Source organism: Pisolithus orientalis, assembly GCF_024613125.1.
Source record: "Pisolithus orientalis strain OTSU chromosome Unknown F5J12scaffold_4, whole genome shotgun sequence".
In the NCBI taxonomy this organism is placed as follows: domain Eukaryota; kingdom Fungi; phylum Basidiomycota; class Agaricomycetes; order Boletales; family Pisolithaceae; genus Pisolithus; species Pisolithus orientalis.
In genome coordinates, this window is record NW_026260785.1 from 469535 (window position 1) to 487981 (window position 18447).

Consider the following 18447-nt stretch of genomic DNA (forward strand, 5'->3'; position numbering starts at 1 on the left):
CTTGGACAATTTTGCAGGTATCATCGCTTATGCTCTCCACCACACCAAGCTCCATCCATCCATCACATTTGCTGTGCTAGTCTTCAAAGACTAAAGGTGCGATTCCCCACTGCCCATGGCTTGTCTGCCTTCCAACTTTTCATTTCCACATTTATGCTCACGAGCAAAGTTATTTGTGATGACACAGTGGGAGCTGAATGTGGATCCCTTGACACTAAGTGAGTTCAAGAGTATGATATGGAAAGATTTCGCAGGGATGGGCCCTTTTCCAGCTTACATCTTACCATCGATGAAGAAATCGACACCCCCTTCATCAGCAAACCCTTTTGCGCCTCTCGACCGTCATGCCCCCTGCCATCCATCCTCCATGGTCTGTGTATGTCCCGCCACCTTCACATTCCACCTGTCCCAATATCCCAGAGGCGTCCCTCTCTTAATCTACATTGTCCACCTCCCCTGCTTCCTCCGCACCACCACCTACACCCATCAGCATTGAAGAGCTGTCAGCCAAAATCATGTCCACATCATCTTCGCCAGGGTACTCCCCAATGGAGCATGTACACACCTTGTTGTCAAAGGTGAAGATGTTGACCTTTGCATCACCCGCCGTCTGGTAAATAATGTCTAGCTCTCCACATTCATTTTGTCAATATTAGATCTCTTTCCATCTGTCTCGATGACAGCTGCAAATGTATTATATATGACATTGTTCCCTCCCCGGTCTTGCAGGGTATGCTATTTAATGGACATGGTATCTCCATATCTATACCCTCTACTCTCCTCCTATGTACAATATGAAGAAATCAAAAGGGCTCTCTAACTAATTGTCAAACATGGTGAAGAGGATAACGGGAAAGCTTACAACTCGAGGAGCCTATATTAACTATTACTTGTGTTTCAGCTTGCCGCATACTACATACTATACTGGTCACATAGCAGACTCAAAAGTGCAATAGGGGCTCACAGGTGTGTCATCACTGTGACCACTGCCATCATCATACAGGATTTAACAATAATGGGTGTTACAGGCCTTTGGCAGGTAAGTCTGGAGGCTGAATATTTGTACTACTTTACACACAAATTTGGCTTCGGTAGGCAGTTGCTCCAGCAGCAAAGAAATATTCTCTGCAAGAGCTCACGGTCAACCACATGTTTAATCCGGATGGCACAAAATGCTCTGAGCATCCATTCAGGATTGGTGTTGATGCCAGGTATGTTCCCAGGTGCTCTGATATAATCTGCTAGTCTTGGACTTAAGTATTTTTACCTGGTCAGTCCAACTCTGAAAGCTTATGGATGGCCAGTTGCCAGCACTCGTTTTGACATGGACATGGACAGTGTGGGCAGAACCCAGAGTTGAGGACACTCTTTTACAAGTTAGCACACCTGTATCACACCCCAGCCAACATCCTCTTTGTCTTCAATGGCCCGCAAAAGCCAGCAATCAAGCGGGGCAAGAAGGTTGTCACTATTCCACCATGGCTTACAACGTACTTCAAGGACTTTGCTAGTGCTTTCGGATTTCGGACACATGAGGTGAGGTTGAACCTATCAGACCAGTGACTTCCAGTGTCATCATCATTTCTGCAAATTTATTCTCTAGGCAGCAGGCAAGGCAGAGGCAGAGCTAGCTGCCCTCAATCAGCTAGGGGTTATTGATGCTGTCTGGACTGAGGATAGTGATGTGTTGGTATTTGGCACTCTAACTGTGTTCCGAAGGCAGGTGACCAGATTGTGCTGAGCTCCTTCGAACTAACTTATTACATTGGTGTGTTAACAGTGACAATGACAATGACAAGTCCGTTCTAATGTATTCTGCTAATGGTTTGGCACAAGAGTCCACTGTTGCATTGACAAAGGGTGGGCTACTGCTAATGGCCCTCTTCTGTGGTGGAGATTACGATGTAAGTTCATGCTTGCCCACTGGCCACTGACAGGCACTGTACAACTCACATTGGTCACATGATAGAATGGCCTCTCACGTTGTGGATGGAAGACAACTTGTGTGCTTGCTCAACATGGTGTTGGAGATGAGCTGCTACATGCAGCAACCACTACCATGAATGAGGATGATCTTACCACATTCCTTGGACCTTGGGTCAAGCATGTCTGTGATCTCCTCACCAAGATGGGCTGTAAGAAACTTTCCTGCCACCTTTCCAACCGACTTTCCCTCCCCAGCTGTTGTCCTGGCATATGTTAAGCCCTCGATCACATTCATGTGTGCCAATCCTGGGCCTCCTCAAGCCTTGTCAATGCTGCTCAGAACTGACCTGGAACGACTGGCTTTCCTGTGCAAGTTCTGCTTTGGGTGGTCTAGAGGTGGACCACCCATCCCAGTCCATGCCATTGAATCTTCTGGTACACTCAGAAAGCTGAAGAACCTGGTCTATGAGGGAGTTTGTATTTGCAATCTATGTGGTGTGAGTAGGCTATACCATGTCATAGTATGAATTTGAAGGCTGCCATTAATTGTCATCTCACCATTAATGCTAAATTGCTAAATTGTGATCTACAGATGGACAGAGCAGACTCAGACACTCTAGGTAACATATGCCCCCAGGGTCCATCTGAGTCTTCTTCCAAGTCATGTCCAGTGCGGCAGGGCTTCACATGCTCGATTCAGTTCTCTGTATTCAGCTCACAATGCAAAGATGCTGCCTCAGGACAGGTACTGGTACAGCACCGCTTGGAGATTGACACCACGCCATTAGTGCTCCCTGCAAAACGTGGTGTTGCTCAAGTACTGAGCATGCCAGATGGTGTTCCCCAGGCTGGATTATTTGCAGATTCTGCACCCAGCACTCACCCAGCACCAAGCACTCACTGGGTCTGGATGCCAGATCCGGTGGTCAGGTTTGCACTCCCAGGTTTGCTCGCAACTGGGCTGATGAAGCATGACACTGAGGAACCAAGCCATTCTGCACACCAAAGGCCAAGTCATGGCAAGGAGATGATTGAACTCACAGACAGTGATTCTGAGACTGAAAGAGAGATCATTGAACTTACAGATAGCAATTCCAAGACTGAGAGGAAGAATAGTAGCAGTGGTGGCCACACATTTGACTTGGGCGTCATTGAGCTCACAGATTCAGAATAAAAACAGACACAAAATGCATGATACAATGCACGATCTATGTCTCGCACCACAGAGTTATGTATGCTAGATAATATGCAGCTAAATAGAACCGCCCTCATCCCTGCCATGCCCATCACTCAGCCTGTGCAGCCATTTTGTGATAGCCCGAGGCTGGGTCAGGACATGGATGTTGCTGCCTTTTCTGTATGTGCACTGCATATCAAAAGATTTGCCAAATTCTTCTGCCACTTTCCACACAGCTTCCTGATCTTCTTTCTTCCGAGCCTCACAAAGGAGGACAAGAATACGAGTGTAACTCATCAGCCTCCCGTTCTCACTAAACCCATGCCAAAACTCATCCGGGGTGCCTTGATGGTAGCACTCTACAATGTACTGTGAACTCAGGATTAGATAGGCCCACTTTCGACCAAGAGCAAGTATGTATACTTGCCTTCCAGCATGTCCAGTTGTGTTTGATCCCTTTCCATTGTCGGTTGTGTGCATAACGGTACACCTTGGGCCAGTATTTGATCACAATCGGACAGCCCTTGATGGTAAGGGTGGACTGGCCAGTCCAGTGAGGGGAAGTGTTGTCCCACATGGAATTGAGCCTCAGGATGTCCTTGCTGAATCCCATGGCTGTGGGGTCACCAATGTCAGCGAGCATGAAGGCGAGAACAGTCCCATCACCAAGTGTTAGCATGCAAACGACAGAAGATGGATCGGTAGCCATGACAGTAGGAGAGGTGTCCCCACTTGCTGGTGAGGGACAGCGAGCATCAGCAGATGGGGAGGGGAGACCAGGTGATTGACTTGCAGGGGCCATGTGCAAGGCTCATACCTGACAGCACACCTAGTGGCCCGCCACCATGACCTGTTGTTACTGCAACAGCCAGGGGAGGCTGGTAAGGATATAGAGTGAGAGTCGTTCGTGCCTGCAAGGACACAGTGCCAGCATGAGTGATCCTGAACTCAGCGAATGGAAATGAAGCTGCAACTGACCCAGTCAAGGATGGCTGCCTTTTCTGCCTGCATTCAGGTGCCTTTCAACCTTTCAGTAGCAGACAGGACTGCAGCATCACTGCTACTGCCACCCAGCAGCAGTGCCCGACTGTTTTGCTGACCGCTTTGCAGGGCCTCTCTTGCCCTTCCTGCTACCTGTATCTTGAGCATGATGATTTTGAGGGCCTTTGTGAGATCTTCGTGTGCCTGGAAGGACTCTGCATTGGAACAACTCAGCACCTGGTGAGAGACCAAGGACGAGGTAAGCTGTGACTCACCGCTGCCAGGCATCGTGATCCTGGCTGAATGCCTCCAGGCCTCTCGAGAAGGACTTGTTTGGTACCAGTCTGGCTCAGGCCAAGCTTTCGACAGAGGACCTTGAGTTCCTTAGCAGGTCATGACATTGCTGCATGGTAAACCCAGGGCACCACAGCCAACGATCAGTTCAGTGAACGGTGTTGACTGTCCTTTGAGGTTGACTCACATGTTAATATGTTCGACCTTGGGCTGCCTGTTGCAGCTGAACTGGCATGTAGGGAACGGGAGCACACCCTTGCAACTCTGCAGTGAGCAGGGTCCATGGCCATCAACAGATGTGTTAGCTGCTCTCGCACTGGGACAGATCATCAGGATGAGAGGGATGAAAATGGTGTCACATGTGGCTACTGACCTGAGTTTGGCAGTGGATTGAGCTTCAGAGGTGTCCCACATGGTTGCCAACTTGAGTTCAGCAGTGGATCGAGCCTCAGTAGAGTGGCTGACCATTGCCACTGCTTGACGGTCAAGCTGTTCAGCTTCGATGCAAAAAAATGACTCCTGTGCAGAGGGATCGTATAGGCCTTTCCGGGGAGGGCAGATCCACACAGGGATCTTCAGGACGATGGGGGAGAAGTCCGGTAAGAATTGGCTGTAAACTTTGTAGCAAATAATGAGGGAGACAAAGACGGAGATGCTGAGGACGATGCCGAGTGCAGGCAACTTGGGGAGGGTGACACTGGAGGAGCCTGACAGCGAGGAGGGGACTGTCGAAGGAGTGGCCATTATTGCCTGGTCTGTGGGCAGCGAATCAGCAAGGAGGGGGGGTCCAGCATCTGTTGCAATCGTTTCCCAGCGGGAGGATGGTGCAACAGCAAGCAACAGCTGGCAGGGAAATGAATGAATTAACAAAATCAGATGCAAAAAGTACATAATAAACAATCAATCAGCGCTCTGTTCGACTGAGAGAGAGAGAGAGGCAGAGGCAGGTGCAATAAGTGCAGGCAGGTGAGTGACATGCATGCACAGACAGGCAATTACCATAGTAAGCCCAGCCCAGGCACGTGGCCAGGTCACGTGCGGAGAAAAGACGGCCCCGCCACCGCCACCGCGACGGTTCACGTCACGGCCAGGTCACGAGGTGGGGTGGCCCACCGGCAGGTGCCGGGGCGTGACAGCGGAGCGTCTTTTCTCAGAGAGAACCAATGCTATGTGGTAACAGCTGAGACCATCAGAAGGAATGACAGGCTGCTTACGACATGTGGGTGAGCTTTACCCTAAGTGTCATCAAAATTGATACGCACTACCTACACAACACTAGACTAGCTTGAAGATCACTACATAGGTATATCTTATGTAAAATATCTCTGGTGCGGAACAGGCTGATGTCCAACAATCGAGCCATCAGCTTGTAAGAATTGGTTGAAATCCCGAGCTCCACAGGATGATGATGATGCAATGATGATCGAATGATCTGGCACCGACGCTATGGTGTCTCGCGAACCAGCGCCGTGACTACTGTGACACTACAACCAACTGTGTTTAACCGAAGATGACTTTAAACTGAATAGCAAAATCCACTCACTCGTCAATTTTCTATTGACGGAAGAAATATAATTAATCAAACACTGGTCATGATGCAGGACATGTGGACGTACCCCCCCACGAAAGAGCAAGCCTTCTCGGCTAGCTTCCCCTGATGGTAGTATGTGCATCTTAGTTCGTCCGATTCGAGAGAAATCAGGAGAATGGCACGCACGCTCAAAAGGGCTCACCCTCTTCTGGTCTCGCATGCAAGTCCGGGCGTAATGAACTATGGCGTCTGCCATGGCCTGTACTTGTTCACTTTCCGAATGCACGGAGCGAGCGACCAGCGAGCAGATTGTTACAATATCTCTAGGAAACACATTATCTGATAGTCCATCGGTCTTCGAGCTCATCAGACAAAGTACCACAGAAAAGGAAACAAGGGTATTTACATATGCGACCACGATGTCACCATCTCTGAGCTTCGCTTCGTACTCCGCGGCTGCATCAGGTAGGTCAATATAATGCATATCGGCATTGGTCGATGGAGGTAACTTCGTAAGCTGTCTTCGGGAAGTTATCAGATGAACGACGGTGGAATGATCTGGGCTAACTCACAAAGGACAATTGAAGAAATGCGTCTGAGCTGGTTGTCGATGTATTATGGCTGACGAACGAATAATCATGAAGCCGCTGTCGCCTAAACTGACAAACGGATGCACATGAAGCACGCGGTTGAATCGGTCATCAAGTACTCACTTAGCGGCTCGTAAAACGCCAGAAGCAGCGTTCAGACTAACCAAACAGGCGGTGCTAGATCCTGTAAATGTATTGGGTACGCAAAATGAACAGCATGAAATGTGGCCGACATACCAGCTTCTACAAGGTTATCTCGTAGTACGCCATGGTACGCAAGATCCAGACATTGGTATGGTGTTAATTCTCGCCCGTCCACCTGATTGCGTTCCTGTTGATCTTGCGTTGGGTCAAATTCGGGTTCCCCAGCCCACGAATCACGGGAAGAACGATGTGCATAGTACATCAGTGACTGCGCAAAGAGTGACGGATCGACTCCGGAGTCTATCCAACCGCCAACTCCGTCAGCTATACCAAAAGCAACGCCCTGCACATAGTAGCGACTCGCATAAGACAAGGAGGACGGACCCCAGGATGCTTACCTACCGAGCCATTGTGCATCTTAAACGGGATCCGGGAGCGGACCGGTGCTGAGCATCTTAACGCAATATCTGGAAGGACGGCTACACCTCACCTGTGTGACATAGAAGAAGTCTTCTCCGGCATCCCTGCTTACATTCTTTTCGCGAAGGGCTAGCATTCTATCCCTCCATCTTCCAATGCACGAATCGGCGGGGAATGGTGTATGAAACCGTGTAATCTTTGGGTCCGGTGGTTTCGCTGCCCAGCTAACGCCAATGTGGAATGTAAATGGTCGTGAAAGTATAGAAATAGACTTTGCAGGAAATTTTTGAATGTGCGGCGGAAGACAAACGCGGTGCCATCTACTAGACAGACGAAGATAACTGGAATGGCTGAGGGGTGGCAGAACCATGGCAAGCCAGACTGTTATTAGACACGAGCGGAGCGGCGGGCTTTGCTTCCGCATCAGTCACGTGACGCGCGGCGCATCAAAACCTGTCTGCCGTACCGCGTTTGTACACCGAGTGTCTATGACAGGCTGTATACCATATGATGCTGGATTGGATTGCAACTACAGTCAGAGGCTGCGGAATCACATCTGAGAATGAGGCGGGTGTCGACACCACGAATGATCAATTACTTTGGACATTTCTTCCTTGCTCGCTCACAGCGTCGCGGGCCCGCACGTAATTGCCCCAAAGTTTCCTCCACTCTGCCTCTGGCATGCTTTCTTCCGATCCCTGAGACCCCTCCAGCGTGGCTGCAGAAACACCGGCCCATGCCATTGCACGCTCGTAGCAGTCGAGTGCTTTCCGCATGTCGCTGACGTCGTCCCCCTCACTGAGAATCCCCATCAAATTCCATGCCTCCGTCGCAGTGCGTCGAGCGTCACGCAGCAGTGCCTTGGCCGGCCTACGCATGACATTAGATTTCGTGAAAGCCGGTAACAGAGATATTCCGTGCGGCGGTATTTCTGAGTTGACTGTGCCCTGACTGGAACTTCGCGCCGCCTTCCCAGAGAGGCCTAACACAACCCTCTCGGCAGATTTCGCTGCTTCGGACAAATAACTTAGAGACGACTCCCGAGACGAGTGGGAGGCATAGAGGACTTCAGCAAGATGGATGGATATGAGTGAGGACCGATGTAGCATGTATAACAAGTGCAAAAGGTGGGGAGGTGTTGTCGGCGACGCGCTAGAAGGGATAGGAGTAGATCGCAGCAGAGAAAGGGCAGCCTCCTGTATTTTCTGTGCCTCTTTCAAATGATGGGATGTGGAATAATAGCCGGAGAGCGAAACCAGTGTAGACACAAGGGTGCGTTGCGCTGACGGAGATGAAGGGAGAGTCTGTGAAACAGCAGGCAGCGCAGAGCCTTCGAGTTGTTGGGTTCCCTGCGTCATGTTAATTGTCCGCGTCCACCACTCTAGCGCATCTTTGTTCTCTCCGAGTCGGAAATTGAGGTCCCCGAGTTTCAACGCGACCCGGAAATTTTTAGCCCCTTCCCTGGAGAGACCGAACCAGAGGTTTTCATAATCAGAGCGGGCATCGAAAATGGCATCCCTCGTCCCCATACGTTCTAGCACATCAGCATGACGCGTAGTCAGCTCAGCGAGGGTTCGTGGATGCATTTTTCCTGTCGGAATCACGTCCCCTGCAATCTCGAGAGCAAGTGTCAAAAACTCTTCCGCATACCCTAAGCGGGCCTCGATAATATTGAGTCTGCCAGGACTCAGTGAGTCAGTATGTTTGATGACGCCAGTGCGAGAACCGCTGCCCCAGTTTTCTGACATCCATGCGGCCCTGACAGCATGTCTGCCTTTGAATCCAAGAGCAGGATCCGTGCCTCCGGCGTCGCCTCCAGCCCACTTTTCAGCATCACAGTCCCATTCCCAGCGCTTGGTCTCGGTATCATTATCCGTCGCGAGCTCAACGTTCTCAACCCATATGTGAGCACCCTCGAATGCGGCTATACCAGTCAATCCAAGAGTGAAGATACCAAGTATGGAGAGCTTAGCAAACCGCTTGAAGAAACCAAGAGCAAATACGGCAGAGTAGGATAACTGATCCTGTATGAACATGGAAGAGTGAGGCCCGTCTTGCGGTGGAGGCGGCGGCGGAGATTCCTTTCCGTTGTTTTGTGACAGAAGACCTCTTCGCAACCGTAGGGAGGTAGGAAGAGAAAGCGGTCGCACAGAATGACCGACTGTGCGTGCTCTCAACATGCAGGCTACCATACTCTACTGAGTATAAAGAAGTTGAGCACACGCGTTAGGGTATCAGTGACAACGTACCTGTTGATCGTTCAGTACTTCAGCTTCAGCACCCGGTACGCAGGTGGGAAGCAATGGAGACGAGAAAAGCTCATGTGACGCAATGTGGCAATTACATAATGGGTTGTGCACATCAAACCTTGCGTACGATCATTCCAATGAGGACAGATAACGTTCATTTCTTGCCACCGGGCCGCGACCGGCGCAACTATACAGGAGGCATGAATGGCAGGGATATGGCTTTCCTTTGGCCATTACTACCACCAAGGATGATCGTTGAATATATACAGCAATTGTAAGTCCAGACAGCTCAGGGGTCAGACAGAGTGGAATACTAAATCCCGCTAATCGCCGTCCCGGGGCAAGCCGGGGCTTGGAATTTGTCGATAGAAAAACAAACAATGGACACCATGTAAACCTTGCACTTGCCACGATAGGCAGATCGCGTGAGTAATCTCGTGAATCTAATTAAAAGCTCTCATCTAGTCGGATAGGCTGAGAGCCCTTCCTAGATCTGAAAGAGAGGTCGATGACGAACAATCTCTCGCACGAGGTTCCGTATGGGCTATACATACGGCCCCAAGGTGCCTGGAGTCTTGCGGGGCCGCGTCCTGTTCAATGTCTGGAATACAGCATGTTGGCCATTATTTGTCGATAAATGACGATGTTGGCAGCCGCCACTAGTCACTACCGCCACACTATTGATATGCCGGCTAATACTTAAGTAAAAGTAACGCATGTTCTTCTGTTGCGGCAGTGCATGTGTCTGTACTCTGCAGGACACGTGCAATCCCAGGCGTTCAACACGGCTTCCTCCTTTCCCTCCTATAAGTAAGACCCATAAACGGCCCATGCTATTCGTCCTTCCCGATTCCTAGCTCACCTCCACCACACGAGCGTCCCCGGAGTGCTTAGACGCTGACATGAAGGACCGTCGATGGTTCACTCTTTGGGGCCTGGCTGCCTTGTTACTCTCTGGGCTAGCGATCGCAACCCCGCCAACGGCCAAGAGAGGCTCCAGTCAATTCGTGCAGACAGACGGAGCTTCCTTTATTGTCAACGGCAGGTCTGTCTCCAAGGCGTTCCTTCTGGGACTTTCTCTGACATCACACTACACAGCAAATTCAGATATGTCGGCACCAACGCTTACTGGTTACCAGTTTTGAACACTGAACAAGACATCTGGAACACTTTGGGAAACATCTCCGCCATAGGAGCAAAGGTTGTTAGGCTCTGGGCGTTCAACGGTTCGCCTTATACATGTTGTCCTTGCCAGCGCTAACCAGGTATCATCAGATGTGACCACGACCCCCAGTGATGGTACTTGGTTCCAGTTGGTTCAGAACGGCAAAGTCAGCATCAACGATGGACCAAACGGGCTGCAGAAGCTGGATACGGTTATCCAAATGGCTGAACAGCATGGCCTATACGTTATCATGACTCTTACTAATAACTGGTATCCCACGGCATCCAATAGTACTGGAAGCTCGCTCCAGGCTCGGGGAGGGACGACAGAAATCACTCTGCCGCGTAACTATCTCTCTAATGACTATGGTAATTGTCAAATTGGAATATCTCCGCAACGTTGCTGAGGTCTTGTAGGTGGAATGGACCTATATGTTCGCCAGTTTGGCCTTCAATACCACGATCAATTCTACACCGATGAAAAGGTCGTGATGGCGTTCAAAAATTTCACATCCCAGGTGGTTACTCGATACGTGAACAGTCCTACAGTCTTTAGTTGGGAACTCGCAAATGACCCCAGGTTATTCAAACTTGCTGTTTCATCGTAGGGATCTGATTAACATGTACTACAGATGCAGCTCCACCTTGCCCATGAGCGGTAGCTGCACAACAGAGACAATAACCCAGTGGCATGCAACGATGGCTGCTTATATTCGCTCCATCGATCCAAATCATCTCATTTCTTCGGGGTAGGCATTACCCAACGTCTGGGCAAGGGTCTGCATTCTCAATTTATCTCAGAAACCAGGGGTACATGTGTACCAACTGCGCAAAACTTTACCCGTTGAATCCAGCCCCAGCCCCACAGCCTTCTCCGGCGCCAGGCTCTAAGAAGCGCAGCGTTCCTGTTTCCAGTGAGCAGATTCTGCGCAAGCGTGCCGAGTCCAGGCGCCTCAACAGGCGAGCTGCTAAGCTGGCGGGGAAACTCAAGGAAGACGGGATCCGTGTGAGAGGTCGTTGGGCTGCCACAGGTGCGTGTCCTGCCTTCTAATGTGATCTTCTCTGAGCCTGTCACAGCAACGAGGCGTCAGCAGTCTCAGGAGGTTGGTTCTGCCTATGATGGCTCGTACGGAGTGGACAGCCAAGACATTTTGAATATCCCCGACATTAGCTTTGGCACGTTCCAGTTGTTCCCTGATCAAGACGCCTACGCAGCGAGCGATCCGAGTTTATCTTCATACCAAAATATGGTCAACGCTGGTGTAGATTGGATTACGAACCAAGCACAATCTGCTGACGCGTAAGCCGATCCTTCCCAATTAGGGTCAAATAACTTGAATGTCCCCTCGCTCTGCAGTGTTGGGAAGCCTTTGATCATGACAGCGTTTGGTTTGGTCACACAGAGCAACGCGGCTGACTTCGTGCCCTTCAACATGACCACCGCGCCCTATGCGACTAATACCTGTACGTGATAGTGGCACCCAGGACTGTCGAGACGTTGATGATATACAATCAATTTGCACAGCACTCGACGTGACCAACCAAAAACGGGATACCTGTACGTGATAGTGGTGCCCAGGACTGGCGGGAAATTGATGGTATACAATCAATTTGTACAGCATACGGCGTGACCAACCAAGAGCAAACGGATGCCTATGAGAACTGGTTGACTAGTGCGTCTCTCAGAACGTCACCAACCCAAATACTGATGTCACGCAATTTTTCCAGCAAGTGTATCCTTGAATCTGGCTGGTATGATCCAGTACCAGGTACGATCGCCGTAGCTAAAGTGCAATTGCTGTGCTGACTTCACTCGACTACAGTGGGGACAAGGGAATTTGACCGCCGAGACTGGGACAACTATCTCTCCGGGGGTTACTGGGATCACACCAAGCTCGGACTCGACGGGAACGTCGCAAAGCAACGATACGACTGGCGTGTCTCCCAACGATGGTTACTCCAGGTGCGTGTTCTGTGTACGTGCGCAAGCTATGGAACTTAACGGGTCGCCTGCCATAGCAATTCCAATGCGGACAGTATCCAGCAAGTGATATCAAGCACTGCTAATAACATTGCATCAGACTAAGACACGAAGAAATGACTACATACCAGGAGTTCTCACGTCATTATACTACGCTTTGGGTGGATACGACAACATTGTGACACGAGACCCTTTTGGACATGGATTTTTGGACTTTTGAGGATAGTTTGTTACACATCGCTGCCACTCCTCATTTGTATTGTTTGGACACGTTTCAAGTTTTCTGTACTTCGTTTCGGATTGCTATTGAGTGTAACATTTAGATCGTGTAATTCTGACGTTGTGACTATGATCTGCCGTTGTGGACTCGGTCTATCTACGAGAGATCATCGATCATCGATCAGCATTCTGCTTGATTTTGACTTTGCCTCGTCTCGTCTGTATCGGCAGGTTATGTGCTTAGTAAACGTGTTCCAGTCACGCACCTTATTATGTCACATGGCTGGACTCTGCACTTCGTCTCCTCTGTCGACTGTCCGGCACACTCGTCTCTCAAACAGTCGAAGGCCATGAAGTTTTTCATAGACAATCTTCCCGTGCGTACCCCTCTTATAGACATTCGCAACTAGGATGCGAGGTGCGAGCTTCACAGATCATCTTTCCTTATGACAGGATATATCCTGGTAGGTCTTTGGTGGGGCCAATGGTAGCCCATTTCGACGTTCTGAACCATCCGAAAGAACAGTTTGCCTACATGTGTGACCTTAAGAGGACGCTCGATGCAACTGTTTGTCTCTGCTACTGACAAGGTTGACACTAAACTTACGCGTCTCCTACAGGGGCACTGCGTCCTCGAGATGCCTTCGGGAACGGGGAAGACTGTTTCGCTGTTGTCCTTGATTGTGTCGTACCAGCAGGTCTAGGTTGTTTGACTTCAATTTCATTTCATTTACGACGGAAAACCACAGTTTCATGCAACCAAGCGGAAACTCATATACTGCTCGCGAACGGTGCCCGAAATTGAAAAGGCTTTGACCGAGCTAAAACGCCTGATGAAGTATCGCGTGCAATGTACGGAAACGCCAGAGGAGAAGCTGAAGGAGGAGAGATTCACTGGTATTGGCTTGACTAGTCGAAAGAACCTGTGCATCCACCCAGAGGTATGTGTAGTCACACAATTTTTACATTCCAATCGCTACCTTCTGTTCCCTGAGCTGAGTTGGCGTTTGGTTGCTAGGTCTCAAAAGAGAAGAAAGGCAAAGTTGTCGACGCTCGATGTCGGGATTTAACCAACACTGCTGCTTGTTCCAAGGGGCGCGCGAATCCTGGTTCTGTTGAACTTTGTCAGTGGCACGAGGTGGGTTTTGCATAAGAATCGTCTTATAGTATAGAAGTATTAAACCTGTACAGAATTTGGAGGATTATGAAGCAGGAAATCTTATTCCCTCAGGGATATGGACACTCGCCGATGTCTTGCAGTATGGGCGAGATCATACCACTTGTCCCTACTTCACGATTCGAAGAATGGTGAGCAGGAAGGATCTCATAAATCGAGCACGAAGGTGTTCACTAAGTGTACAGATGCCCTTTGTCGACGTGATCATATATTCTTTTCATTACTTGTTGGATCCTAAGGTGGCTGAACAAGTTTCGAAAGAACTTTCGAAGGATGCCATTGTCGTATTTGATGAGGCACACAACATTGGTATTATCTCGTGCCTACATTTGGACAATGCTAACCGTCCCCCACTCAGACAATGTGTGCATAGAATCGCTTAGCATAGACCTCACTCGACCAAATCTTGACTCTGCTGCGCGAAGTGTAGCTAAGCTAGGGGAAAGGATCGAGGAGTGCGTCACCATCATTGCATACAGCGAGTATCGTCTCACGATCTGTAGGATTAAGAAGACCGATGCCGCTAAACTACAGGACGAATATGCGAAACTGGTCGAGGGTTTGCAAGATTCCATAACCGAGACCACTGAGGAGGATGCATTCATGACGAACGCTGGCAAGTGACGTCCGTGAGATGACATTGCTTCCACCTTACCATTGCGATATCTAGTGCTACCTGACGACCTGGTGAAAGAGGCAATTCCCGGCAATATCCGGAAGGCAGAGCATTTCGTCGCATTTCTCAAGCGTTTCGTAGAGTATCTCAAAGCACGTATGCATCAGTAGATGTCACGCTGTGTGACTGACGGACCCGAGCAGACTCGAATGCGTGTGTTGCATGTTGTGGCGGAAACACCCGTTTCGTTTCTGCAACACCTCAAGGACATTACATACATCGAAAGGCGACCTTTACGGTAAGACTGATATGAATTACCCACTATCGCAGTGGCTTACGAGGTGCATTCAGTTTCTGTGCGGAGCGCCTTCAATCCCTCATCAGGACATTGGATCTCAGTCGGCTCGACGAGCACTCCGCACTGCAAAAAGTCGCTAGTTTTGCCACTCTCGTAGCGAGTTACGACAAGGGTAAGTATTGCAGCGCCTTGTACTGTGTCTAACCATTAATGTCTAAGTAGGTTTCCTGCTTATACTCGAACCTTTTGAAACTGATAATGCAACTGTCCCAAACCCGGTCTTCCATCTTACGTCAGTGTGCCACTTGTATAGATCTTTGTTGTCTGATTTGTACTTGAAGATGCCTTGATCCGTCAATCGCGATAAAGCCGGTGTTTGAACGCTTCAGCAGCGTCGTTATCACGTCTGGAACGATTTCCCCACTGGATATGTACCCCAAAATGCTCCAATTTACTCCTGTTGTCCAAGAAACGTACCCCATGACCTTGACACGTAATTGCTTTTTGCCACTGGTGTGTGATTCGTTGTGCCCCAACCGCAGCTAACTCGAAACGGGCCTTATCTAGGTTATTACCCGTGGCAGTGATCAAGTTGCCATCAGCTCGCGATTCGAAGTGCGAAATGACCCGGCCGTGGTCAGGAATTTTGGTAGCATTCTCGTTGAATACAGCAAAATCGTGCCCGACGGGATTGTCGCGTTCTTCCCTAGTTATTTATATATGGAATCGATAGTTGCAGCGTGGAACGATATGGTAACCAATTTTAGCGTTGCCTTCATGACAGCTGACCGCCTTGCACAGGGGATTTTGAACGAAGTGTGGAAAAACAAACTTATTTTCGTGGAGACACCAGACGCGAACGAAACGAGTATAGCACTCGAGAATTACCGCCGGGTGAGTCTGATATGGGTGCGCATCAAACCTATTTTACAAACTAGTTTCCCAAGGCATGCGACAACGGCCGAGGTGCCGTCCTATTGTCCGTCGCGCGTGGCAAGGTGTCCGAAGGAATCGACTTCGATCACAATTATGGTCGAGCAGTCATTATGTTTGGGCAGGTGAAAACAGTGTGGAATTCAGCAATCAACTGAATTTATAACAGCGTTCCTTACCAATATACTGAGAGCCGCATTCTAAAGGCGCGGCTTGAGTACTTGCGAGACGCTTACCGGATACGAGAGTCAGAGTTCCTCGGCTTCGACGCTATGCGGAATGCCGCCCAGTGTGTTGGGCGTGTACTGCGGGGGAAAACCGACTGGGGATTGATGGTTTTCGCTGACAAGGTATGTCGTCCTCGGTGTCGAGATGCTTGCGGTGGTTAAAATGATTTTAGCGGTTCGCCAGGGCGGACAAGCGGGCAAAGTTACCTCGGTGGATAAATCAGTACATTACGGAGGTGGCATCTAATCTGTCAACGGATATGGCAGTGACTCTGTCAAAATTATTTATGCGGACGATTTCACAGAATCCAAACGAAAACCAAACAGGTGTGTCGCTGTGGACGCTGGAAGATGTGGAGAAGGCACAGGCGAAACAGAAAGAGCAAGCGATGATATCGACGCAACAAGAAGTACATAAGAGTGATGAAGATATGGAAGAGTATGGGGATGGCGGGATCGACGACGACATGCTAGTCGATCTCGATGTATGAGATGGATATCTATCTCGTGCAGGTAGATGTGATGGTGTACAACGCAGTAATGAAGCCGTCGATTGCATTATTTACATTGCGGACACTTGTCGGGAACCTGCGCGGACGGAGCGGATCAAAGGAACATTCGGCGTCGGAGTATCATGGGACTCACTTCTCGGGTGATTAGTCGTTGGGGTTGCCTATCGCAGTACGGGGTAATAGGTATATGTGCATGCGACTGGGGAGAGCAACGCACCCGTAGTATCTGCGGCAAATACAAGGGTTGCAGGGTGATCGATGATGGCTGCTGATCTTGCAGTCGCTAGACCGACAGTCGATCACGGAGTCGTTTTGGAAGGAATTATGACCGCATGCGGTGTGTTTTACGAATCTGAGTAGACGGTGGCACATCTTGGAAGTACTATATCAGTAAACTGTCGGGCGAGCCCATCTCGGCGGAGGTAGGAGGAAAGGGAGTACTGACGATCAAGTGGGCAGCACGCGTGATGATGATGATAATATAAATTCCCCTTGGCACTGCCTCGTCGATCAGTTACTTGAACCCGCGTTTAAAAGACGAAGCTTCCGCAACGATGTCCTCGTTGTCGACCTCGGTGCACGAAGAATGGCAAGGCCTGCGTCCCTCTCACCGCCTCAAGGTCTCACCCCTCACGCCTTTTTAACCCGAATAATATCCTGCCTATTCTAATCCCATATTACATACGTCCCATTTACCAACTCCCAATTTTGTTCACGGAAAATCCATTATCGCAAAAAGTACAAGAGCCTGTACGAATACGTGACGGCGCTTTGCGGGTATCTGTCCGCGTGACCATACCAGACGCTGTCATGTACGTCCTCTTTGACGTGTGGTCACCGCAGGCGTACATATGTAGGTGGCTCGTCTCAGGGTCTCACTTCCATCAACCCGAGCCCGGCCCTCGAGAAAGGAAACACCCACCCCACTCTCTGGCGCACAAGGTACACTTTCGTCTTCCCTCGTAACGGCTGTTATCAGGCGAAAGATTGGGCAAAGCGTTATCTGCTTCCCTGCAAAACCACGATCGTATATATCAAGTCTCCCCTGTCTTCTGTTCGTGGCTGTCACGCTGCCACTGTCCTTCTCACCCAGTGGACTAGCTCCCTTCGTTTCATTGGAGCTGTTTGACGACCGTCACGATTATTAAGTGCTTCCGAGCATGGCTTCTCTACATCCAGTTTACGCTGATCAGTCCGCATGGTGAGGAATTCGTGACCTGTCCGTGTAAATTTCTCAGAAGGTACCTCGTGTCAAGATCAACAAATCAGTACGCCGCTGCTCTACCGACGGTTTTCAAGTATTTTTACTGACATATCAAGCCTTCGAAAGGAACATCTCATCCTCAGCGTACGCGTGTCAGTTTTCTCTTCCTTCTTTAAACCACTTGGACCCACCGAACAATTTCGAGCCCCGATCCATCACATCCTACAGAATAAGTGGTTGCTTTTACATAACATTGCAAAGCGATCACAAAGCCAAACCAGAGCAAAGCCAGGGGAAAATCAAGTTATCTTATTAGCAATGATGACAGGATGGCATGTGTTCATTAGGGAAAGTTTACGGTTTTACTCGGTCTCGAACACCCACCTCTCATGTGAAGACTAGTGCTGCGGCAACCCGCCATCAGGGGAGATTTCATTTCGGTTCAAACTCTTGGTCCACCACTGACATTTCTGGACTGTGGTGATGACATCATGAATAGATCCATCCGCTCCGAGCAAGGCATGGCCTGCTCGAGCATCTCGCTTGGTCGTGAGTGTAATTAACATCAAAGGTCAAATTGAGGACCCCCGATGCATCGTCTTACAGGTCGAATTAGGGTACCTCCGCCCAATCGCTAACGTTCCACCGGCTAAAACGCCCGTTTCTTGGGAAGTTGTCCGCCCTGAATTTGTTGGCCCCATTATTGTTCTCCTTCCCATGGCTCTCCCTCTGAACACCTCTGAAGCGACCACTCGGAGTCCCTTCGTTTGTCTATGTCCAATCTTGCCGTCTTAGGGGTACATG

General features: G+C 49.7%; 7 protein-coding genes across 7 annotated transcripts; 3 read left to right on the top strand and 4 right to left on the bottom strand.

Annotated features, from left to right (window-relative positions):
• Positions 1-833: 833 nt before the first annotated feature.
• F5J12DRAFT_780071 (PIN domain-like protein) lies at positions 834-3100 on the top strand (the record flags this gene model as incomplete). Its single annotated transcript, XM_051742451.1, has 11 exons — positions 834-836; positions 937-966; positions 1004-1039; positions 1096-1211; positions 1246-1270; positions 1339-1536; positions 1604-1686; positions 1781-1904; positions 1970-2135; positions 2182-2423; positions 2519-3100. The coding sequence occupies 11 exons, from the start codon at positions 834-836 to the stop codon at positions 3098-3100; spliced, it is 1605 nt and encodes a 534-aa protein (XP_051603434.1).
• Positions 3101-3118: 18 nt separating this feature from the next.
• F5J12DRAFT_805109 (uncharacterized protein) lies at positions 3119-5321 on the bottom strand. Its single transcript, XM_051744525.1, has 8 exons — positions 4752-5321; positions 4583-4694; positions 4414-4467; positions 4360-4391; positions 4168-4299; positions 3926-4045; positions 3531-3891; positions 3119-3472 (listed from the first exon to the last, which is right to left on the bottom strand). The coding sequence occupies exons 1-8, from the start codon at positions 4844-4846 to the stop codon at positions 3179-3181; spliced, it is 1200 nt and encodes a 399-aa protein (XP_051603435.1). The 5' UTR covers positions 4847-5321; the 3' UTR covers positions 3119-3178.
• Positions 5322-5584: 263 nt separating this feature from the next.
• F5J12DRAFT_377457 (phosphatase 2C-like domain-containing protein) lies at positions 5585-7554 on the bottom strand. Its single transcript, XM_051739113.1, has 10 exons — positions 7134-7554; positions 7046-7060; positions 6737-6986; positions 6623-6683; positions 6482-6568; positions 6316-6430; positions 6096-6264; positions 5995-6032; positions 5922-5932; positions 5585-5862 (listed from the first exon to the last, which is right to left on the bottom strand). The coding sequence occupies exons 1-10, from the start codon at positions 7485-7487 to the stop codon at positions 5823-5825; spliced, it is 1140 nt and encodes a 379-aa protein (XP_051603436.1). The 5' UTR covers positions 7488-7554; the 3' UTR covers positions 5585-5822.
• A 1-nt stretch (position 7555) lies between these two features.
• F5J12DRAFT_377485 (uncharacterized protein) lies at positions 7556-9349 on the bottom strand. The gene is made up of 2 exons (XM_051739114.1): positions 9313-9349; positions 7556-9258 (listed from the first exon to the last, which is right to left on the bottom strand). The coding sequence occupies exon 2, from the start codon at positions 9253-9255 to the stop codon at positions 7654-7656; it is 1602 nt and encodes a 533-aa protein (XP_051603437.1). The 5' UTR covers positions 9256-9258; positions 9313-9349; the 3' UTR covers positions 7556-7653.
• Positions 9350-10082: 733 nt separating this feature from the next.
• F5J12DRAFT_377518 (glycoside hydrolase family 5 protein) lies at positions 10083-12755 on the top strand. The gene is made up of 13 exons (XM_051739115.1): positions 10083-10357; positions 10411-10538; positions 10588-10845; positions 10894-11056; positions 11109-11225; positions 11278-11507; positions 11554-11776; positions 11834-11940; positions 12002-12034; positions 12096-12149; positions 12205-12245; positions 12300-12439; positions 12496-12755. The coding sequence occupies exons 1-13, from the start codon at positions 10215-10217 to the stop codon at positions 12560-12562; spliced, it is 1704 nt and encodes a 567-aa protein (XP_051603438.1). The 5' UTR covers positions 10083-10214; the 3' UTR covers positions 12563-12755.
• Positions 12756-13026: 271 nt separating this feature from the next.
• F5J12DRAFT_903372 (uncharacterized protein) lies at positions 13027-16418 on the top strand (the record flags this gene model as incomplete). The annotated part of the gene is made up of 20 exons (XM_051748393.1): positions 13027-13053; positions 13110-13140; positions 13198-13244; positions 13297-13374; positions 13426-13617; positions 13695-13814; positions 13868-13984; positions 14039-14162; positions 14212-14308; positions 14357-14469; positions 14524-14621; positions 14673-14767; positions 14821-14939; positions 14990-15059; positions 15109-15280; positions 15335-15520; positions 15569-15661; positions 15715-15821; positions 15870-16050; positions 16101-16418. The coding sequence occupies 20 exons, from the start codon at positions 13027-13029 to the stop codon at positions 16416-16418; spliced, it is 2385 nt and encodes a 794-aa protein (XP_051603439.1).
• A 33-nt stretch (positions 16419-16451) lies between these two features.
• F5J12DRAFT_377601 (uncharacterized protein) lies at positions 16452-17007 on the bottom strand. Its single transcript, XM_051739117.1, has 4 exons — positions 16885-17007; positions 16657-16811; positions 16573-16600; positions 16452-16515 (listed from the first exon to the last, which is right to left on the bottom strand). Exons 2-4 carry the CDS (start codon positions 16809-16811, stop codon positions 16486-16488), a joined length of 213 nt encoding a protein of 70 aa, XP_051603440.1. The 5' UTR covers positions 16885-17007; the 3' UTR covers positions 16452-16485.
• Between the last annotated feature and the right edge of the window lie 1440 nt (positions 17008-18447).